At 44.0% G+C, this 24,860-nt stretch overlaps 1 protein-coding gene across 1 annotated transcript; it reads right to left on the reverse strand.

The window, feature by feature from the left end:
- Positions 1 to 125: 125 nt before the first annotated feature.
- On the reverse strand, positions 126 to 24,082 carry LOC123605586 (putative serine protease 46). The gene is given in 6 exon segments (XM_045492654.1): positions 126 to 558; positions 20,178 to 20,341; positions 21,149 to 21,354; positions 21,356 to 21,409; positions 21,589 to 21,766; positions 23,918 to 24,082. Coding segments are annotated over 6 exon segments (933 nt in total). The 5' UTR covers positions 24,000 to 24,082; the 3' UTR covers positions 126 to 309.
- Positions 24,083 to 24,860: the final 778 nt, after the last annotated feature.

Consider the following 24,860-nt stretch of genomic DNA (forward strand, 5'->3'; position numbering starts at 1 on the left):
GGAAACATGTCCAGCACAAAGCACAAGTAAGCCCCTCAGGAAAGGCTCCCCTTGAGAGGACAGACAGGCCCCCCGGGGCTGCGGAGGCTCCGGAGGGTTCTGGCCACAGTCGAGAAGAAAGATGATGATTTCTGTGGCGCAAAACTCAAGAGCATCTTCATTGAACAACTCTGAACACAGCAGCTCTTGGACCCTCCCCTAAGGGCGCTCTGCCCTGATGTCACGTGTCCCCTGGGTCTCCACTTCTCCTGAGGGCAGACGGAGGGAGGAAGAAGTGGCCTCCGGGCAGGCCTGCCCTGGAAACACCGCTCACAGGAGCCACATGGAGCCCAAGGACACCAGCAGGATGTGGCCAGTGACCGGGCTCAGGAAGGCAGCGCTGGCCCTGCTGATGAACCTCATGTCACTGATCTGCTTCTGGATCCAGTAGGTGAAGTGGGAGGTGCTGGTATAGATGCTTGGGAAGCGTCGCCGGTTGCAGCGAAAGCTCCAGCTCACCACCCCCACCTGGATCCAGGAGTTGTTCACCTGACACACGAGGGGGCTGCCAGAGTTAGCCTGTGGAGGGGAGGAGGGAGACGTGAGGGAGGCGGCAGGAGGGGAGAGCCTCGCTGAAGGCCCTGCCGAAATTCACACCTTCCTGGGCCATAGGCTTAGCGTGAGCTGCGTTAGGCAAGTGCTGTCCCTGGTCACATGGCTATGAGCCTGCTCTGTGGCACAGAAGCTCGGCACCGGGGCCCCGGCTCAGGACCACACTGGCCTCTCTCTCCCTTCTCCTGCGACCTCTCTGACCAGAACCCCCGGGTCCTCTACCTCTGTCCTCCCTTAACTCGTGGGAGGCCTCCAAGGTGTTGCCCTTGACCACCTTCTTTCCTATACTCCTGCTTGCAGAGTGAGCGGTTTGAAATGCAAACCAGCCCCCTCCTTGTTGTGCAAAGCATTCTAAAGTTGATATGGAAGGACACTGGGCCATGAATTCCATGACAGGTCTGAGAAAAAAGAGCAAATTGGAGAGTCCGGCTGGTGGTACAGAAACTGTGGCACTGGCATAAAAATAGGAAAATTGACCAATCATGCAATGGAGAGCCAACCTGATATCTGCATGTGAGGAGATGTGGCACATGTTCCAGAAAGTTCTGGGAAAGGTGGTCTCTTGTAATGGTGGGAAAACTGATGAAGAAAAATGAACTTGGGTCCTGCCTGCCATAACAAAACCTCAGAGGAATTAAAACCCTCAATGTGAAAAGTTAAAAAGGTAAAGCTCATTAAAAACATGTAGGATCACGACTTTGACTTAAGATGAAGCATATGGTTTTTTTAAATTTTTTTTAACATTTATTCATTTTTGAGAGTGAAAGAGAGCATGAGTGGGAGAGGGGCAGAGAGAGAGGGAGACAAGGAATCCAAAGCAGGCTCTAGGCTCTGAGCTGTCGGCACAGAGCCCGACGCGGGGCTCGAACTCACGGACCGTGAGATCATGACCTGAGCCAAAGTCGGACACTTAACCGACTGAGCCACCCGGCACCCCGAAGCATATGTTTTAAAACAAAACTCGGGGCGCCTGGGTGGCTCAGTTGGTTAAGCATCTGACTTCGGCTCAAGTCATGATCTCACGGTCTGTGAGTTCGAGCCCCGCGTCGGGCTCTGTGCCGACAGCTCAGAGCCTGGAGCCTGCTTCGGATTCCGTGTCTCCCTCTCTCTCTGCCCCTCCCCCACTCATTCCCTCTCTCTCTCTCTCTCTCTCTCTCAAAAATAAACATTTTTGGGGGCGCCTGGGTGGCGCAGTCGGTTAAGCGTCTGACTTCAGCCAGGTCACGATCTCGCGGTCTGTGAGTTCGAGCCCCGCGTCGGGCTCTGGGCTGATGGCTCAGAGCCTGGAGCCTGTTTCCGATTCTGTGCCTCCCTCTCTCTCTGCCCCTCCCCCGTTCATGCTCTGTCTCTCTCTGTCCCAAAAATAAATAAACGTTGAAAAAAAAAAATAAACATTTTTTAAAAATTACGTAAGACTCAAAACCCACAAACTTGAAGAAGGGAGATGTGTTGGGCTTAAGTACATCAAATTTATGACTGTTCAGTGAAGGACACCATATCTCATTGAAGATAGATGATGAATTAAGATAGGGCATTTATTCGGTCTAAAACCAACTAGAGGTCAATATTTAGTATATGTAAGGACACCCTGAACAGTAACAAGCAGAGAAAGAGACTTGGGAGACTTCTGAGGAAGGTGATGGGAGTAGGAAAATCCTGGGCTCACCTCGTCCCACGGATACACCTAGAGAACACCCACATCAGAGTAAATAAACCAGAAAATGACCCAAAGCCTGGCAGAACAGACTCACCACAGCTAAATGCAGAGAAAAGGTCACCTTGAAGAGGGTAGGAAGGGTGGACAGCCAATCAGGAGCCAAACTGACCTGCAATACTGTCTATGGGAGGAAGGGATGCCACAGGTGCAGGGCAGGGAGAGGAGCAGACCCCACACCAGGCACCCCAGGCATAGGGGATCCCCACTGGGAAAATGAATCATCCTCATACATTTGGCTTTGAAAACTAGAGGGGCCTAACTTTGTTGGTTCTTACAAGCAGTAGAGCTTAATAGAACTTTAAAAATCAGTGGCTCAGCTCTGGGAGAGCCAGAGGGTAATAGGAAACTGAGTCTTTGGCCTTAAAGAGATGGCATAACAAACAGCCAGGGAGATACAGCACAGAAGGAGCAGCTTAAAAAACACCTAGGGTATATGAAAAGGAGACATACTTACTAATCTCAGAGTGTGTGCTGGAGGGGCAGGGATCTTTGGGAGACTTCTCCAGGAACAAAAGGGCTGGCAGGTGCCGCCTGCCTCTCCTACCCCCCAGCCTAGATATACAGACACCTGCAGGAACCAGCTCATTGAGAACACTCTCCACCTAGTTTGCAAACTAGGTGCAAACCCCTGCATTCACCCCTGCATTCTCCTATGGACACGCCCCCTCTATCCCAGCTGGCCTCAGCAGTTTTCCCAGGCAGCCACAGCTCATCCTCCTGCAGTGACGAGCACAGGCCTTGCCGGCATTGGGCACCCCACATCACATTCTCCTATAGACACACTCCCTCCAACACGCCCTTGGCAGGAGACAATCCAAAGCAGTGCCACAGCCTAGCAGGGTGCCAGTACCACTCCAAGGTGACTCCTGCCCCAGGGAGAGGGGAAGATAACCACACATACCAGTCCATCAGCGGTCCCAGCAGTGGACTGAGGGCAGACATCTGATCTGACAGTAGGCCCCACCCACTGATGAAAGTTTTCAGGGGATAACACAGGGAAAATACCCAGCGATTCAGTGCTACCACAGTTCTTGCAAACGCCTGGACTGACTCAACTCAAGCTGAAGGCAGCCCCAGACTGACCCACTAACAACACAGAGACCAAACCCTACCCACAACAGGCAAAGAGGGCCATTGCAGGTGACTGGACTGAAGGCAAACATGGCTCAGCCACAACAGTCGGGTGCACACAACACACATAGGGGACACCCCTGAAGTGCCAGGTTCTGGTGAACAGGGGATATTGCAGTGCAGGGCACAACAGGACCTCTTCTTCATAAGTTTGCTACTTTCAAGAACAGGAGACACAGCTGACTTTCCTAACACAAAGAAACAGACACAGAGAGTTAGACAAAATGAGGAAACAGAGGAATATGTCCCAAGTGAAAGAACAGGAGGACAAAATCACAGCAAGGGAGCTACACAAAATAGAGATAATATGTCTGATAGAGAATTCAAAGTAATGGTCATAAAGATACTCATTGGACTTGACAAAAGATTGGAGGACCCCAGTGACCCCCTCAACAAAGAGACAGAAAACAAAAAAGAATCCATCAGAGATAAAAAACTCAAATAAATGAAATTAAAAATACATTAGAGGGAATTAATAGTAGACTAGAGGAAGCAGAAGAATGGATCAGTGACCTGGAGTACAGAATTATGGAAAGCAATCAAGCTGAACAGGAGAGGGAAAAATACAAGTGGCCAACAGACACATGAAAAGATGTTCAACATCACTCATCATCAGGGAAATACAAATCAAAACCACATTGAGATACCACCTCACACCAGTCAGAGTGGCTAAAGTTAACAACTCAGGAAACAACAGATGGTGATGAGGATGTGGAGAAAATGGAATCCTCTTGCATTGTTGGTGGGCATGCAAACTGGCGCAGTCACTCTGGAAAACAGTGTGGAGGTTCCTCAAAAAATTAAAAATAGAATTACCCTACAACCCAACGATAGCACCACTAGGAATCTATCCAAAGGATACAGGAATGCTGATTCAAGGGGAACATGCACCCCAATGTTTATAGCAGCGCTATCAACAATAGCCAAATTATGGAAAGAGCCCAAATGTCCATCAACTAATGAATGATGTGGTATAGGGGCCCCTGGGTGGCTCAGTCGGTTGAGCATCCAACTTCGGCTCAGGTCATGATCACGTGGATCATGAGTTCAAGCCCCATGTCAGGCTCTGTGCTGACAGCTCGAAGCCTGGAGCCTGCTTCGGATTCTGTGTCTCCCTCTCTCTCTGCCCATTCCCTGCTCGTGCACTGTCTCTATACCTCTCAAAAATAAGTAAACATTAAAAAAAAGAAGAAGATGTGGTATATACATACAATGGACTACCACTAGGCAATGAAAAAGAATTAAATCTTGCCGTTTGCAACATCATGAATGGAACTGGAGGGTGTTATGCTAAGTGAAATAAGTCAGTCAGAGAAAGACAAATATCATATGATTTCACTCACATGTGGAAGTTGAGAAACTTAACAGAAGACCATGGGGGAAGGGAAAGAAAAAAATAGTTACCAACAGAGAGGGAGGCAAACCATCAGAGACTCTTAAATACAGAGAACAAACTGAAGGTTGATGGGGGTGAACCACCAAGCCAGCCCTATAGGAAATGTTAAAGGGGATGCTTTAAGTGGAAAGGAAAGACCATAAGTGGGAGTAAGAAAAGTAGGAACCACAAAACCAGTAAAAACTATATCTATAAAAATCAGTCAAGGGACTCACAAAATAAAAGGATGTAAAGTATGACACCATCTACCTAAAATGTGGGGTGGTAGCGGGGAGAAGAAGAAAGAATGGGTTCAAACTTAGGTAACCATCAACTTCATATAGACTGCTATATGCAGAAGATGTTATATACAACTCTAATGGCAAACACACATCAAAAACTGGTCATAGATATGCAAAAACAAAAAGAAAGGAAGCCAAGCATATCTAAAAGCCAGCAAACTGTGAGAGAAGAGAGTAAGAGAAGAAAAAAATCAGAGAACTACAAAAATCATAAAACAAGTTAACAAAATGGCAACACATACACAGCTACCACTAATTACTTAGAATGTAAATGGACTAAATGCTCTGTCACATTCAGTGACGGAACAGACAAAAAAAACAAGAGCCATCTGTATACTGCCTACAAGAGACTCATTTCAGATCGAAAGATGCATGCAGATTGAAAGTGAGGGGATGGGGAAGCAGTGATCATGCATATAGAATTGGGGGAAAATGGGGCACCTGGGTGGCTCAGTCAGTTGAGCGTCTGACTCTTGGTTTCGGCTCAGGTCATGATTTCATGGTTTGTGAGATTGAGCCCCACGTCAGGCTCCACGGCGCTGGTGTGGAGCCTGCTTGGGATTCTCTTACTCCCTTTCTCCTGCCCGGCTTGTGCACATGCCCTCTCATGCTCTCTCTCTCTCTCTCTCTCAAAATAAATAAACTTAAAAAAAAAAGAGTTGAAAAAAAAAAAAAAAGCTGAGGTAGAAAAAGAGTTGAGGGAGACACAAGAGTGTCCACTCCAGTTGCCAGCTCCCTGACAGTTTGGCAAGGCAGGGAACCCCTCATCCCCCAGGAGCACTGGAGGAGGGAGATGTGGTCGAACTTGGCAAGGTTTAAATCAAATTGATTTTTAAATCAAGACTTGTAATCAGACAGGGCGTATAGTAACTAAAAGTGACTGAAAACTGTATACTCTGCCCCAAATGATGTTTGGGGGAGGGAAGAAGCTTTGACATAGGACATGTGGAGGGGAGTGACTTGAAAAAATAAAACCATTTCATGTGGATTCTCTAACAAATTGAGACTCCTCAGCAAACAAATACAGGAGGGGATATGTAGCAGAATATCATTTATGCAAGTTAAAATACACATTCAGCAACACTATGCATTTTTCAGAGATACAGACATCTTTAAAGAGATGTAAGAAAAAGATTTGAGTAGGTGCCTTTGCAGGGCAAGAATATGAAAGATGAAGGGGAAAATCAAGACACTGATAATCAAGCTAATGATAACGTGAGGGCTGTTTCCCGAGACTTACTGGACTCTGGGAGCTCAGAGAAAAAGAGAACTCAGAATAGTGGAGAGAGAGAGAAATCTCAAAAATGGACATTCTCTTACCACAATGAAATAAAACCAGAGCCCATAACAAAATGGGAACTACCCCATCAAAGGAAAAGTTAATTTTCAAAAATGTTCAAGGAAAAACAGAATTAAAATCCACGATTGTTGTGTAGGGCAAAAAGAATACCACATGTGGCAAAGTCCGGGGGATAGGGGCCTGAACTGCACACGGAAGAGTCCCAGTCTAAATATTTTTACCGAACAAGAGAGAATGAAACTAAGTTATTCATTATTATCATCAATTATGTATCCCTGCGCATTCAGCTCAAGACACTTGAAAAGGAATTAATAAAGACAAAAAGGAGAACATCCATGCATTAGAAAGCAGAAAATCATAGCCTTGAGAAGTTAAATCAAGAGGTCATTCTTCAAAAACAACAAAATAGGGGGAGGGCGGGTGGTTCAGTCGGTTGAGCGTCTGACTTCGGCTCAGGTCATGATCTTGCCGTCCGTGAGTTCGAGCTCCGCGTTGGGCTCTGTGCTGACAGCTCAGAGCCTGGAGCCTGCTTCAGATTCCGTGTCTCCCTCTCTCTCTGCCCCTCCTCCCCTGCTCACGCTCTGACTCTCTCTCAAAAAATAAACACTAAAAAAAATTTTTTTAAACAACAAAATTGATTAGCACCTTGTAAATCTTTCCAAGAAAAACAGAAAGAGAAGGAGATGCAAATACTTTGTGGCATGAGTAGAAAAGAGGCTAGAACTGCATCCAGGGAAAATACACTCCCTCAGAATCTGAAGAATGTAACTTCCTCTTTACGTATTTAAATTCTGGATGAAATGAGTAATTTCTAAGAAAATGCAAATCATGTAAGTCCAATAACCATGGGCAAAACAACTTGAAATACTGTCCACAAACTACCCCTCAAAGGGAAACAGGCCCACGTGGTTTCCTGGGTAACTTCTCCCCGGCATTCAAGGAGCAGGTAATTTATGTTTTTCAAATGTTCCAGAACATGGACTAATATTTTTCAAGGGAAGCGTAGTCTTGATTCTATGCCTTGATACAGGGGGTGCCTTTCTCAACACGCCTTTAAAAGGAGCCCAGCCTCACTGGAGGAAGAAGACAAAACACAAAGGCCGTGTGGGTCGTGCTGTGTGGATGGTGCTCCATGGGACACTCCCTTCCCAGGCCAGTACCCTTCCTGGGCCCTGCACCCACACTGTCCTGTGCCTGGCCCAGGGCCCAGCACGGGGTGTCTGTTGGATGAAAGAACAAATGAAACACGTTCTAAAACAAGACATTATAAATCTGAATCCGACCTATGAAGGAAAAAAAAGTACACCATGAGCGGGGAGGGCGATCCTGCACGCAGGGGACACAGATCTGAGGGAATCTGTTCATGGAGCTGACTCAGCACATCCCATCAGAGCATGGAGTCATCCTGACAGCTACAGAAAACACATTTTAGGAAGCAGGGCATTCATTCCTGAAGTAAAAATGCCATAGCGGAACAGGAAGGAGTGGCTCTCTCCCTGAAAGACGATATGCCAGATGAGCACCACGCTTCATGATCAAGTGTAAGAAGCACGTCCAAGAAGGTCGGCAACAAGAAAAAACACAGCTCCATTCCAGGTCGTTCAGAGGAGAAGTGCCCAAGGCAATGAAAAAAGTAAGTATCGTGGAAATAAAAGAGGCAACATCATTGCTAGTGGCAGCTCATAGGAGTGTAGGCCTGGAAAGCCCCAGAGAGTCAACTAAAAACTCTTAGGTAGAACAGAAGAGTTCAGCTCACCCTTTTCAACAAGAGGATGAGTCTGGGGATGGAAGTGAAGAAAGTGAAAATGAAAGGAAGGTCTCATCCTGCTGAGGAGGAAGCTGAAGATGCCAATGAACTCTGGATGTTCATATATTAATATTAAATGTTAAATATGAGCATGGAAAATGCAAGGTGACCGATAGCAGACTGAAACTGAGACGTGACAAATTGCAAACCAACAGCAGAAAGGTGGAGTGGAAAACAAAATCAACCCAAAAGGCAAGGTGGGGGAACAAAACGCAACATTCTTTTTGGTAAATGGATTAAAGGATATTCTCCCAGATGTACCAACAAAAATAGCATCCAGGTTTATGCTGTTGAGCAAGAAACAAACTTAAAACAAAATGGCATATGGGATGCCTGGGTGGCTCAGTCGGTTGAGCATCCAACTCTATTTTATTTTATTTTTTTTTAATGTTGATTTATTTTTGAAGAGAGAGAGAGAGAGATGGAGCATGAACGGGGGAGGGGCAGAGAGAGAGGGAGACACAGAATCTGTGTCAGCACAGAGCCCGAGAGCCCGATGCGGGGCTTGAACTCACAAACCGTGAGATCGTGACCTGAGCCGAAGTCGGATGCTTAACTGACTGAGCCACCCAGGTGCCCCAAGAGTGTGCAACTTTTTTTTTTTTTTTTACATTTATTTATTTTTTTTGAGACAGAGAGAGACAGAGCACGAACGGGGGAGGGGCAGAGAGAGAGGGAGACACAGAATCGGAAGCAGGCTCCAGGCTCTGAGCCATCAGCCCAGAGCCCGACGCGGGGCTTGAACTCACGGACCGCGAGATCGTGACCTGAGCTGAAGTCGGACGCTCAACCGACTGAGCCACCCAGGCGCCCCAAGAGTGTGCAACTCTTGATCTCAGGGTTGTGAGTTTGAGCCCCACAGTGAGTATAGAGACCACTTAAAAATAAAACCTTAAAAAAAAAAAAAGAAAAAAAAAAAGAAATGCCCCCTTTATTATATCCTACATTCCCATCTTGTTTTGGTCTGTTTCTGCCTCTTGCAGTCTCATTCCTTTGCCAACACCACTCTTAAATTATTGTAGCTTTTGAATTCTTGTTTTTCTTTTGTATGTGGTAAGGCAAGTCCTCCTTCATTATCCTCCTTTTAAAGAATTTGCCTGGCTGTTCTCCCACGTTCATTCCAACTGAACAATTTTAGAATAATGTCAAAAAGAAAATCATGTGGCAATGTTGGTGGAAATTAATAGATTAACTTACGGAAAATAGACTATTTTGTTCTATTTCTTTCTGTCTAGAGTGAGGGGTTTACAGCTTTCTCCATACAGTTACTGCCTGATGCTGCTTAAGTATATGCCTATGTGTTTTGTATCTCTGCTGTGAGCAATATGTTTTCTTTCATTATATTTTCTGCTTAAATATATATACATTTATATATACATATTTATATATATACATTATATATATTTCTATATATTTATGTATACACATACTATATATATATGTATATATATACACAAGGTAAATATATTATAAGGTAATATATATATACACAATATATATGTATATGTATATACAAATACATGTATATGTATACAAGGTAAATATATATATATTTAAATATATATATTTAAATATGTATATATACAAGGTAAATATATATATTTACAAATGTGTGTGTATATATATATATATATATATATATAGTGTGTGTGTGTGTGTGTGTGTGTGTATTTACCTTGTAACAAGCATCCTTTCTGGATCTAGTTGATTCTCTTTAATTTTGTAGGTCCTGAGACCATCATCTATAAACAGTAATCAATTTACCTCCTTCTTTTCAACATGTGTACTTCTTATTTTTCTTGTCTACTACAGTGTAAGAACTATATTTCAGAACAATTAGTCTGTCTTCCAGGAGACACTGTGCCTTTTTTTTAAAAAGGAACTTTGTTTTATATTTTAGAGAGAGAGAGCAAGTTCGAGCCAGGGAGAAGGGCAGAGGGAGAAAGAGAATTCCAGGCAGGCTCCACACTCAGGGCTCAATGCAGGGCCTGGTACAGGGCTCAATCCCACGACCCTGAGCTGAAATCAAGAGTTGGATGCTCGGGGCACCTGGGTGGCTCAGTCGGTTGAGCATCTGACTTCGGCTCAGGTCATGATCTCATGGTTTGTGAGTTCGAGACCCACATCGGGCTCTTAGGCTCTGTGCTGACACAGATTCTGTGTCTCCCTCTCTCTCTGCCCCTCGCCGCTCACGCTCTGTCCCCCGTTCACGCGCTGTCTCCCTTTCTCTCTCAAAAATAAATACGCATTGGGGCGCCTGGGTGGCGCAGTCGGTTAAGCGTCCGACTTCAGCCAGGTCACGATCTCGCGGTCCCTGAGTTCGAGCCCCGCGTCGGGCTCTGGGCTGATGGCTCAGAGCCTGGAGCCTGTTTCCGATTCTGTGTCTCCCTCTCTCTCTGCCCCTCCCCTGTTCATGCTCTGTCTCTCTCTGTCCCAAAAATAAATAAACGTTGAAAAAAAAAATAATAAATTAAAAAAAATAAATACGCATTAAAAATTAAAAAATAAAAAAAAATAGTCGCACACTCTTCTGAGCCTGCCAGGCTCCCCTAAAGGGGGCATTTCTATTCATTGCCCCAAAACACATTAAAAGCATTCAATAAAAGATAATTTACATAACTGGCTATATTTGGAGAAAAATAAAATGGATGCCTTCTCTCGACCTTCCAGATGAAACAAAATTAAAATATTTAAAGAAAAGAATTGAGAACATGTATAAGTGAATAATTTATCTTAGGGTGGGAAAGGTACTTCTAGGCCTAGCACAAAAATCACTATCATCAAGGGAAATAATGTTAAAATTTTAAATGACTCTACGGAAAAAAAATCCACACTGAAAAAAGGCAAATGATGGACAAATAGGGCAAAATATTGTGAACCATGTTATAAATGGTTAAAATTTCCAGTTCCCAAAGTTTTTAATAACTTTTTTATTTTGAAATAATTTGAGACTCACAGAGAAGTTGCAAGTATAATATTTTTACCCAGATTTACTAATTGTTCATGTTGTACCATATTTGTTTTATAATCTTTCCCCATACGTGTATGTGTATATGTATGTATGTATGTATGTATGTGTGTGTGTGTGTATAGACACACATATATGTATACACCATTTTAAATTAAGTTGAAAAGACATGAAGCTCCTTCCTGATAATTACTACAGCATATAATATCCAGAGTGTTGACAAATCAATAAAAACAAAAGTAGTTTAATAGAAAATCATGAGCCAATGGCAGGGAAAAGTGTAAATGGTACACTGAACACAGCAAGCATCTTTATCTAGACTCCCTCTGTCATTTTACAATTGATTTAGAAGGTGAGTTCTTTCTCTGACCCTGGGTAAACACTTGGGCAGAACCAGAAGGTTTTGCTCCCTGTGATTAATGTAATCATAGGCGCTATGAGGACACTGTCACATAAACATATCTCAGTTCAGAAATCAGAATATGCGTTCCCACACAATAATTACAACGCCAGACTTGATTTAAAGTAAGAACTTTTCCCCACTGCTGTCTAAGGCTTTTGGACGCCTGGGAAGGAGGAAGCCAGATCCGCTCCCCTCTCCCCCCCTCCCTTCCTGTTCCTTCCCTTCAGCAACCGCTCCAACCCCATCTTGCTAACCTGTTTCCTGAACCTGCCAAAGTTAAAGCTGGAGGGTGGGGAAGCAAGAAAACCAGCTTATCCCCCAGGTACTTCCTGCTTTCTGGGTCTTGAGCAGATTGACAGCTGACTCTGCCCCTGAGTGGGCACATATCACACTCCCTGAATGATCTTGTTGAAACCCCTCCCAGGAGATCTGACACCCCACCCCCATCCCTTAAAGGGGGAAGGGTGAGCATACAGGAGCAGCTCTTTCCAGAGAAATCCTCCTCATAAAATCACCTCCCACTCTACTCTCTTGACCCTTTGGTATGTACACATAGTGGAATGTCACATAACTATCTTTGAACCCTGATACATACTGTATTTTGATGACTTCACTGAAACTTCCTATTTAATATCCTGTTGCACCGGCAATTTACAAAATTGCTCGATTTCATGAAATTAAAGCAAAAATAAAAGTTTTAGTCTCCCAGAGGAACAAAAGTTAAAATAAAAATAATGCCTAATGCTGATGATGACGTAGAGAAAAGGGCACTCATATACTGTTGGTATTAGTGTAAATGGGTCAAAATATTTGAGGAGGCTAATTTGTCTGTATCTCTTAAAATGTTAAATGTGCATACAACTGCTCTTGTAATTACACTTCTAAAAATTTATTTTAGAGAAATACTTGAACAAATGTGCAAAGATCTATGAACAAAGATTTTTACTCTAGCATGGCAGAAAAATATTGAAATGAGTTCAGATGTCTATCAGTAGAATGGTTAAATAGATCAAGACACAGCAATATGAAAGAATTACTGTTCAGTATTCAACGAGAATGGAAGGCATTTATATAGATAGTCCAAGACAGTCCAAGATCTATTTCAAGTGAAAGTTAAAAAGTTGAATAAAATTATAATACAATCTTTCATTAAAAATAAAAACTAGAGGGGCGCCTGGGTGGCTCAGTTGGCTAAGCGTCCAGCTTCGTTCGGGTCATGATCTCACGGTTTGTGGGTTTGAGTCCCGTGTTGGCCTCTGTGCTTACAGCTCACAGCCTGGAGCCTACTTCAGATTCTGTGCGTGTGTGTGTGTGTGTGTGTGTGTGTGTGTCTTTGCCCCTCCCCCGCTTGCTCTCTGTCTCTGTCTCTCTCAAAAATAATTATTAAAAAAGTTAGAAATAAATAAAAACTAGAAAACAACCCTAAAACTTATTTAGGGTTTCATATATGTATAGAAAAGAAATGTTAAGGATAGAAGCTAAATAACTTAGGGTGGAAATTTCTGGAGAGTTTGATTATAGGAGAGTCTCATTTTCTAATTTTTGCATTTATGTACTACTTTTTTTTTATTTTATTTTTATTTTTTTATTTTTTTTTATTTTTTTTATTTTTTTTTATTTTTTTTTATTTTTTTATTTTTTTTATTTTTTTTTTTAATTTTTTTTTTCAACGTTTATTTATTTTTGGGACAGAGAGAGACAGAGCATGAATGGGGGAGGGGCAGAGAGAGAGGGAGACACAGAATCGGAAACAGGCTCCAGGCTCTGAGCCATCAGCCCAGAGCCTGATGCGGGGCTCGAACTCACGGACCGTGAGATCGTGACCTGGCTGAAGTCGGACGCTTAACCGACTGCGCCACCCAGGCGCCCCTATGTACTACTTTTTAAAGGCAATGCATCCATTTCCTTTCAAATCACATTCTATGTATATATTCTTAAGTAAGGTAGTGATAATTGAATTCACAACAGTACAGAATTTAAGAGATGAAACCAACGTTTAGTTAAAAGATAAGTTTTGGGCACCTAGGTGGCTCAGTTAAGCGTCTAACTCTCGATTTTGGCTCAGGTCATGATCATAAGATCAAGTCCCGTGCCAGGCTCTGCACAGGCAGTGTGGAGCCTACTTGGGATTCTCTCTCTCCCTCTCTGTCCCTCTCTCTCTCTCTCTCTCTCAAAATAAATAAATTTTTTTTAAAAAGATGATTTTATGGTTTTAAATACTTCAAATGCAAAACTAGAAAGGGTAAACCCTTTTGTCCAAGAAGACAGAAAAAGAAAACCAAATCAAGCCCAAAGGAAGCAGAAGAAAAATTAATAGAAATAGATAATAATGAAATAAATGTTTAAAACTTAACTGCATACCAGGCTGCCAGGCAAGTTACAACATATTCCATATAACTGGTATCGCCATAGAGCCTATTTTATGACCACACAGAAATTGGGTTGGAAATCATTAACAAATAAGTACACATGTATTTGAAAATCAAAAAAACACACTTCTAAATAAGTCATGGGTCAAAATGAAATAAGAATGGGAATTATAGAAAATATTTAGAGCCAGATAACAGTAAAAATGCTACATATTAAAATATGTGGCATTAGGCTAAAGCATTTACTAAGAGGGGAATTTGTAGCCTTAAATACTTGTATTAGAAAAGAAAAAAGTAAGGGGCGCCTGGGTGGCTCCGTCAGTTAAGTGTGAGGCTCTTGATTTTGGCTCAGGTCATGGTCTCAAGGTCTGTGAGTTCGAGCCCGGCATAGGGCTCCATGCTGACAGTGCAGAGTCAGCTTGGGATTCTCTCTCTCCTTCTCTCTCTGCCCCTCCCCCACTCACACGTGCTCTCTTTCTCTCAAAATAAGCTTTAAAAGAAAATTAAAAAGTCCAAAACTACATTGGATGTCTTCTTTATCTATTCATCTATGGATGGACACTTGGGCTGCTTCTGTATCTCGGCTATTGTAAATAATGCTGCAATAAACATAGGGAGGCATATGTCTTTTCAAATTAGTGTTTTCACTATCTTCAGATAAATGCCCAGCAGGAGAATTAATGAATCATAGAGTAGTTCTATTTTTAACTTCTTGAGGAAACTCCATACTTATTTCCACAGTGGCTGCACCAGTTTGCATTCCCACCAGTGGTGCAAGAGGGTTCCGCTTTCTCCACATCCTTGCCAACACCTGTTGTTTCTTATGTTGTTGATTTTAGCCATTCTGACACGTGTGAGGCGGTATCTCATCGTGGTTTTGACTTGTATTTCCCTGATGATGAGTGATGTTGAGCATCTTTTCATGTGTCTGTTAGCCATCTGTATGTCTTCTTTGGAAAAAATGTCTATTCAGGTCTTCTGCTCATTTTTTAGATCAGACTGAGTTTTTTGGAGGGTTTTTTGGGTGGGTTTTTGGTTTTGGTTTTTGGTGTTGAGTTGTATGAGTTCTTCACATATTTTGGATACCAATCCTTTCTCAAAAATATCATTTGCAAATACCTTCTCACATTCAGTAGGTTGCCTTATCATTTGTTGATGTTTTCCTTTGCTGTGAGAAGCTTTTTTAGTTTGATGTAGTCCCAATTGCCTTAATTTTGTTTTGCTTTTGTTGGCTTTGCCTGAGGGGGCAGATTCAACAACAAATTGCTAAGACTGATGTGCAAGAGTTTACTGCCTATGTTTTCTTTTAGGAGTTTTATGGCTTGGGGTCTTACCTTTAGATCTTTAATCCATTTGGGGCTCATTTTTGTGTATGTTGTAAGAAAGTGGTCAAGTTTCATTCTTTTGCATGTAGCTGTTTGGTTTTCCCAACATTATTTATTGAAGGGACAGTCTTCCCCATGGTATATTCTTGCCTCCTTTGATTAACTATTGATTTGTATCTATTTTTGTTTCAGTACCATATTCTTTTGATTACTCTAGCTTTGTAGTATAGCCTGAAATCTGGGATTGTGATACCTCCAGTTATTTCTTCTTTCTCAAGACTGCTTTGTTCATTCTGGATCTTTTGTGGTTTTATACAAATTTTAGTATTTTTTATTCTAATTCTGCAAAAATTACTATTGGTATTTTGATAGGGATTGCATCAGATCTGTAGATTGCTTTGGATAGTATGGCCATTTTAATGATTAATTCTCCCAGTCCATGAGCATGGTATATCTTTCCATTTGTTTGTGTTATTTTCAGTTTCTTTCATCAGTGTTTTATAGTTTTCAGAGTACAAGTCTTTTACCTTTGGTTAAATCTATTCCTAGGTATTTTATTCTTTTTGATGCAATGATAAATGGAGCTGTTCTCTTAATTTCCTTCTGCTACTTCATTTTTAGTGTATAGAAATGCAACATATTTCTTTATATTTTGTATCCTGTAACTTTACTGAATTTCTTTCTTAGCTCTAATAGTTTTTTGATGGAGTCTTTAGGAGTTTCTATATGTAGTATCATATCATCTGCATATAGTGACAGTTTTACTTTTTCCTTACTAATTTGGATGGCTTTTATTTCTTTTGTTTGTCTGATTGCTGTGGCTAATCTTCAGTACTCTGTTGCATGAAAGCAGCAAGATAAAGTAAAAACCAGGTGAAATTTTTAAAAATAAAAAATAAATAAATTGGCAAGTGAACATCCTTGTCATTCCTGACCTTAGAGGAAAAGCTTTCTGCTTCTCACCACTGCGTATGATGTGCTGTGGGTTTGTCATATATGGTCTCTATTATGTTAAGGTATCTTCCCTCTATACACACTTTGCTAAGAGTTTTTACCATGAATGGATGTTGAATTTTGTCAAATGCTTTTTCTACATCTGTTGACATGATCATATGATTTTTATCCTCCATTCATTAATGTGGTATATCATGTTGATTGATTTGCAGATACTGAACCATGTTTGCATCCCTGGAACAAATCCACTTGATCAGGTGAATGATCCTTTTCCTGTATTATTGAATTCAGCTTGCTAATATTTTGTTGAGGATTTTTGCTTCTATTTTCATCAGGGCTATTGGTCTGTAATTTTCTTTTTTTTATAGTGTCTTTGTCTGGTTTTAGTATCAGGGTAGTGCTGGCCTTGTAGAATAAATTTGGAACCGTTCTTTCCTCCTCAACTTTTTGGAATACTTTAAGAAAGATAGGTATTAACTCTTCTTTAAATGTTTGATAGAATTCATCTGTGAAGCCATCTGGTTCTGGACTTTTGTTTGTTGGGAGTTTTTTGATTACTGATTCACTTTCACTACTAGTAATCAGCCTGTTCCAATTTTTTTTTCTTCCTGACTCATTCTTGGAAGATTGTATGTTTCTAGGAATTTATCCATTTTCTTTGTATTTCTGTGGTGTTGGTTGAACTTCTCTTTCATTTCTGATTTTATTTGAGTCTTCTCTCATTTCCTTGATAAGTCTAGCTAAAGTTTATCAATTTTACATTTTCAAAGAGCCAGCTCTTAGTTTCATTGATCTTTTCTATTGTTTCTTCAGTCTCTATTTTATTTGTAACACTCCAATATTCATTATTTCCTTCTACTTTGTTCTTATTCCTTCCTTTGTTCTTATTCTCGTTCCTTCAGGTGTAAAATTAGATCGTCTCAGATTTTGTTTCTTGATGTAGGCCTGCATTACTATAAACTTGCCTCTTAGAACTGCTTTTTAAAGCATTCCCAATTTTGTTTATTTTTTTTGGAAAAACTGCTCATTACTTTCAGTGTTATGTTATTGTTTATTCTGGTCTCTCTTTATTTCTGATTTTTTTATCTCCTTCCTCTACTAAATCTCAGCTGTTTCTTCTTTTTCTGGTTCCTTGTGGTGTAATGTTGTTTATTTGAACTTTTCCTCTTTATATGAGCATTTATAGCATAAATTTTATTCTAACATCTGCTTTTGCTGCATCCCATAGGTTTTGGAATATTGTATTTTCCTTTCTTTTGAGACATATTTTAATTTGCCATTTTATTTCTTATTTGGCCCATTGCTTGTGCAGTAGTGTGTTAATATTTACATATTAAATATTTAATATACACATTGTAGATTTTCCAGCTTCGTTTTACCGTTGTTGATCTTTAGTTTTATACCACTGTGGTTGGAAACTATCCTTGGTATGATTTCAGTCTTCTTAAATTTGTAATATTTATTATGTCTCTTTTTGTGGGATTTAACCAGAGGATTCTTCTATGTGTACTTGAGGAAAATGTGTATTCTATTTTTGTTGGGTGGAATGTTTTATATTTATCTTTTAGAACCATATATTCTGAAATATGCTTCAAGTAGAAAAAATGTTCTTCTTGGAAAAAAGCAGTAACTTTAACTGAGGGTATTCATTTAAAATAAAACATGTCAGAGGGGAGGTGGGTGGGGGGTGGGTGGAACAGATAAAGGGGATTAAGAGTACACTTATCATAATGAGCACTGAGTCATGATGTATGAAATGGTTGAATCACTATATTGTACACCTGAAACTAATATAACACTGTGTGTTAACTATACTGGAATTAAAATTAAACACTTAAAAATTTTTTTTTTCAACGTTTATTTATTTTTGGGACAGAGAGAGACAGAGCATGAACGGGGGAGGGGCAGAGAGAGAGGGAGACACAGAATCAGAAACAGGCTCCAGGCTCTGAGCCATCAGCCCAGAGCCCGACGCGGGGCTCGAACTCACGGACCGCGAGATCGTGACCTGGCTGAAGTCGGACGCTTAACCGACTGCGCCACCCAGGCGCCCCTAAAATTAAACACTTAATAAATTTTTTAAAAAACTGCTTTTGCTGCATCTCAAAGATTTTGAACCATTGTATTTCCATTTTCGCTTGTCTCGAGGTATTTTTTAATTTCCTCTTTGATTTCTTCATTGACCTGTTATTTATTTGGTAGCGTGTTGTTTAGCCTCCACGTTTCTGTTTTCTCCAGTTCTGGTTTTGTTTTGTTTTTTTCTTGTCACTGATCTCTAGTTTCATACTGTTGTGGTCAGAAGAGATGCTTGATAGGGTTTCAGTCTTCTTGAATTCACTGAAACTTGCTTTGTGGCCTAACATGTGATCAAGCTCTCCTGGAGAATGTTGTATGTGCACATGAAAAGGAAGTGTATGCTGCCGTCTTTTGTTTTGTGATGGAATGTTCCATATATATATTTTTTTTCTGTATATTAAGTCCATCTGGTCTTGACTTCAATAAAATCTAAACTGCTGCTCAGCAAAGGACAGTGTAAACATAATGAAAAGATAAATTAAAAAACCGGGACAAGATATCGGCCATATACACAAGGAACACAGAACCAAGATCCAAAATATAAAATATAATAAAAAGAGAAAGGCAAACAATAGAAAATGTGCAGAACAGCTGAGTAAGTGATTCATAGAAGAAGAATCACGAATGGAGAATGCACACAGGAAGCGACGCATAGCTGCACTGGTCACTGGGGACACACGCTGCAACCACAACGGGATACTATTGCTCTGTTTCTCATCTAACAGGATGGAAAACGTTTTATAGTCTGACAATGCCAAAAATGTTGCCAACAATATGGAACAGAATTCTCAAACACTGATGTAAGAATATGGATTAACACGATCCCTTTGGAAAACAATTGGCAAAAACAATTTTAATTTTTTTAATGTTTTATTTATTTTTTTGAGAGAGACAGGGACAGAATGCAAGTAGGTTAGGGGCAGAGAGAGAGGGAGACATAGAATCCAAAGCAGGCTCCAGGCTCCGAGCTGTCAGCACAGAGCCTGATGCGGGGCTCGAACCCACAAGCCGTGAGATCATGACCTGAGCCGAAGTCAGACACTCAGCCAACTGAGCCACTCAGGCGCCCCTTAGTATTTTTTTTTCTATTGAGAGAGAGAGAGCAGGGAATGGGCAGAGAGAGAGAGAGAGAGAGAGAGAGAATCCCAAGCCGGCTCCATGCTGTCAGCGCAGAGCCTGATGTGGGGATCAAACTCATGAACCATGAGATCATGATCTGAGCTGAATCTAGAGTCAGATGCTCCACCAACTGAGCCCTCCAGCGCCCCAGCAAAAACTATTAAAGATGAAGGCACGCACAGCCTATGACCCCCCAGTTCCCTGCAGGACACATCCTGTCGAGAAATTCTGGAACACGTAAATAGGGAGATGTGTATAAGAATATTCAGAGCAGCGGTTTGTGATATGAAAAAAACCCTGAAAACCACCTCAATGCTATAAACAATAGAGTGTATAAATTGTGACATGGTCACAAGAGAATATCCTAGCTCGAGATGTCAATTAATGAATGAGAGCTGCACTTTTCAATAGGGATAAATCTCAAAAACGATGTTGAACCGAAGATGCAAGAGACAGACACACACTTACGGAACGATGCCATTTATGAAAACCAGTTCTGCCAGCACCGGGCCCACATCTGGGCATGTGACTGATGTTCAGAAATGTCCAAGAGACCTGAAGAGCATTGCCATTATTACCATTATTGTGGACAGGCACAAGGAGTTTTTTCCCCCTATCTTACAGACTTGGAAACGGAAGGCCAAGGAAAGGAGACCTTCCTCAGGTCACCCAGTGCCGTGTGAGAAGGAAGACGCGATCCCTGAAGGTCCCCTGCCTCCCCTGGGCCACACACCCCGCACCTGACAAGAGTCCATGCCCAATTGTGAGGAGGCACACAGCATGTCCTTCCCAATGAACTTCTTCTCTTTCTTCAAGAAGAGAAACTGGTACTGCTGACGGCAGATACCGTTGCTAACGATCCTGACGGGCACCTCCTGAAGACTGTAGGGGCTACCTGAGGCTTCTGAAGAGACAGAGAGAGAGACGGAGAGAGACAGAGAGATCCTGCCTCATCATCCCTTCAACTACTTGACACATCTCCGTCTTGAAGTTGTCCACATTCACCAGGGTTGTGAGACAGGGCTACTGTCCCGGGATGGTAATTTATAAAGGCCCCATCCCACAGCCTGACTCTTGAAACACCCAAACTCCTTAGAAAGACCAAGCAAAAGCCTCCCAGGGGGCTCAGAGCAGCATCTAAGCCCTGAATGAGGACCAGGAGAGACTACTGTCATAGTTCAGGTTTCAACAAGGGTGAAACCCTGCTCCACGGCTACCTGCCAAGGTGTCAAGACCCAGGAGCCCAAAATGTGCCATCCCCTGGAGGGCAGGATCCCACAAACACTCCTCGATTCTAGGACTCTAGGGTGGCACCAACCAGGGATCATTGGTGCCTTGAGGTAACAAGTATGTATGATGGCTGTCCGGTGCCTCAATACTTCCTGAGATCATGGCCCATGTGCCACTTGTAGACAGGGAATCCCATTAGTGGCCCAGGATTAATTTCCCTGCCATGCTGCAAGGTGAGGGGTTGGCAATGGATTCAACTCTGGGAAACGAGGCCCACGTAGCCCATGTGTGTCCTTTACACTGGAGCACTATGGATCTCTTCCTATCAGCAAAGGTCAGGATAGTGTGTAGCAAGCGTAAGTGCTCGGGAATGTTCGCTGAGGGACTAAACGAGTGAAGAAGGGAATGAACAAACGAGCCCACGTCAGAGCTGTGTTCCGAAGAGGCTGCAGTCTTGGGACCTCTGCCTGCCTTTACTCACCTTGTTCATTTTTATGTCCCCACCCGATCACCCAGCACATGGTCCCGAGCGAGAGCTTGAATTTGGTGTTGGGTAGGCAGACAGGCTGGATGAGGGGGGACCAGGAGATGGGGTCCCTGAGCTTCAGGAGGGCAATGTCCTGGGATAGAAGGTTGTGGAAATCCTCGTGGATCACGATGCGAGTGAGCAGGAGCCAAGTGCCGTATTTCTGAGACCTGCTGGACTCCCACCCTCACGGAGTACTTTTTGGGGTCCTTGGATCTACAGGGCCACGGTAGGAGGCAGATTGCCAGCAGTGAGGCCATACGTGGTTACAGACACACAGACTGAGCACAGGGTAACCCAGCCAGGCCCCTACTCCCAGATCCCCAGATCTACTGGGCACCACCCCCCATGCCAGAAAGCAAAGCCCCTGGGAACGGCTGGCCACCCCGACTGACCTCTCCAGGCAGTGCGCAGCCGTGAGGACCCACTGATGGCGGATGAGGGAGCCGCTGCAGACATACGCGCCCAGAAACAGGATGCTCACCTGCCATGGCCACTTGCCTACCTCTACCAGCTTCCCCTTCACCATCTTGCAGGCGATGTTGGTGTGACCACAGGCCTGGAACCAGGGCTCTAAGGAAAAGGTAGAAAGGGGGCCATGCCAGGCCTGTGCAGACTCTCAAGACCACTGCACACGGCAGCAGACTATCGAGGAAGAGAGAGCCACATTCTGGCCACCACACGTGGGGAAGGGCTTCGCATACAGCCCTGCAAATGACAAAGGCCTAGAGGCAGCAGATGCCCCACATGTTAAAGCAGTCCCCCACACAATGGGAACTGGACGGCCACCATCCCCAGGGTTTCTCTCTGCCCGCTCATTTACATAAGCAGATGGCTAGGGGAGTGAAGGAGGAGACTCATCTGAGGAGCGACTTGCCAGTCAAGGGATAAGTGATGGGGCACAAGTGAGCAGGATGGCTTACGGCTGTGGTCAGAAAGCAATGGACAGTGACGTCGCCTGGTACAACTCCAGCGCCTGCCTTCGCAGGTGACCTCCCCGAGGTGTGCTCTCTGTGACCGTATGAGAAAGTGAGTAGAGATGCTTGTCAACCCCCTCCTTGCCCCGCCCCACCCCCAACAGCAGGAGTGGGAGAAGAGGGAGCTGCGCTGAACTGGTTTAAGACTGAGATCTTGAACTGGACCATCTCGGACAGGAGAGGGAGAGATTCTGCAGCAAAGGTTGGAGACCAAGATTAAAGACAAATAAAAAGGGTTTTTTGTATCTAGCCTGCTGTCAAGGTTGGACTGGCCCACAAGCTGCTAACATGCAGTCACAGATCCTCATGGAGGCAAAGCTAGACATGTGTTTACGACGTCAGAAGCTGGCATGACTCCAGAAAGTCTGTTTCCCTCAGCAGCTCAGTGTGCAATGCCAAGCAGGGCATCAGGGACTCAGCAGCAGTAACCAAGGCCTGTCCTTGCCTAGGGAGGGTCCATGATGGCGGTGGAGGGGTCCACTGATAAACAGACAAGGTTAATAGCCTATGATGACCCCGACACATTAATGGAAACATCTGGTGTGCCCTGCCTCACAGAAACCACCCCCCACACACACACCATTGATGTTTTGGCTCATTCTGCTATGTCCCAGGGCTCCTGGTACCATCAGGTGTAGATGGTCAGCTCCCTTGCCACAGACTTCCGCGGCTAAATACCTTTACCCTCAACCAAGGTCTTCCCCACGGGCCCCCACATCTCCACTGAGTTTTGTCCTGCCTTGCTTTCTCAAGGCTCCACTCTTGCCCATGTTCCTATCCAATGGCTTGCTGTCCTATTTTCCATTTCCCCCCAAGGGGGAGCCGCATTTCCAGCTCTTCTCACATGCTGTGGTAGGTCTGTGGCTACCTTGTGATTTGGATTACAGCCTGCCCCGATGGGGGCTGTTCCACTTTGGGAGGGAAGAGGAGTTCCAGAGGCTTGCCCTCTCCTTTCTCACAAAGCTGAGGGCCCCGTGGAGCCAGGGTCCTGCAGAAAGAGCCTCACCACCTAAAAAGTGACAGTCCTAGGGGGCGGGGTTGGGCTTCGCCGCTACACTCCACACCTTCAGTGTGTTCCCCGGGCTCGGGGAACAACACTCCTCAGAGCTCACATCCAAAACACAGACTCCTACCTCCTTACAAAGGATTTGCAGGATTCAGCCTGGAGATGCCAGCATCAGGTGCCAGCACCAAGGACAGCGGTTCAGTCAGAGGGGAGCCATGATGGATTGTTTGGGGGTGTGAGGTGTCGCGGATCAACCTCGCCATAGACACCATCACACACACAGGGAACACTCAGTGGCTAGAGTCTACTGAAAACCAGTATTGAACCCTGGCTCCACAAGCCACCTAAGTCCCTTGGGCCTTGGTTTCCCATTGTGAAATGGAGACATTGGTAAAGGCCACCTCACAGGGTGTTGAGACCTTACAGAGGGTGAACAGTCACTCATACCTCACACATTGTCATCCTAAGTCCTGGTTCTCCTAGATTGCACCTCCCAAACAAGCTCATCTGATCCCCGTCTGTTAGCTTGTTCCCCGATTTCTAACAAGACTCTTCCCTCATGTTCATGGTCACCCTTGCCAACTGGAAGTGCTTCGACACTATCTGGGCCCCTAAGTTGGTACACTGTGCAGTCTGGTGAGGATGTGCCCATCAGGATATGGGCCAATTCAGGAAGGAGGACAGAAACCCAGGCAAAGACACCCCCTCCCCTGCCCCTCTCCCATGTCCCAAAAGCCCTACCTTCTGAAAAGAGGGAATTTCCAAGTTTGGCAGAAGAAAATGGAGATGTGAGGCTCTGAAGATCTCCTGGCCCACATGCCATGGCTAGCAGGTGCCTGACCTACACTGGCCCTCATAATAGGACGTGGGGGCAGGGTGGGGCAGAGCATCTCTACTGTGTGAGAATTCTAGAACTCACGGTTTGTTTATTCATGGTAGCAGGGACTGGGTCTCTGCCCCAGGGTTTGGGGCTCACCCAGCTAAGGCAGCGGCAGGATCCTGAGAAGGAGATAGTGCAGTCATGGCAAGGTCCCGCTGGGGCCACAACGGAGGCTGCTGCTAGGCACCTCCCTGGAATGATGCTTCTGGTACCCTGAGCCCATGACAGCACCTGCCATCTGGCCCACAACAGTACCCCCTGGGCTCAGCCTTGGTCTTGATGCTGCCCCTCTATGCTCAATCCTGAGCCCATGACAGCACCTGTGGACCCCAGTGCCCAGTCCAATCTCCTTCATGAAACCCTCTTCAGGACACCCGGGGGGTGTGGAAACTGAGGCACTGAGAAGGGGATGGCTAGTTCCTGCTGTGGGTGGCTGAATGGAACTGGAGTTTTCCTTTTCCCCCCAGGTTCTGCATTTTCAAGAAAATAGCTCCTGGGTAGAGGGAGGCCCAGTGTTTAGGGCCTTGGAATGTGGCTTCCTAAGAGGAAGCAGCTTGTAGGCCTGGGTCTTCATGAGTCATCAGAATAAATGACATGGGTCCCCTTCCCACCACCCCACTGAGGTCCCTCCCCAGGGCTCCCATGCTCCTCACACTGTCCTTTAGGACCACTCCCTTCTGCCGCACCCCATCACCACTGCTGCCGAGGACTCAGGGTAACGAAGTTGCTCCTAACACTGCTGGGGGAGGGGGATGGTCCAGGCCACTGCTGTCCCCACTCTGGGGTCATTTAGTAAAGCAAAGT

Source organism: Leopardus geoffroyi, chromosome A2 (genome assembly GCF_018350155.1).
Source record: "Leopardus geoffroyi isolate Oge1 chromosome A2, O.geoffroyi_Oge1_pat1.0, whole genome shotgun sequence".
Classification (NCBI taxonomy): Eukaryota; Metazoa; Chordata; class Mammalia; order Carnivora; family Felidae; genus Leopardus; species Leopardus geoffroyi.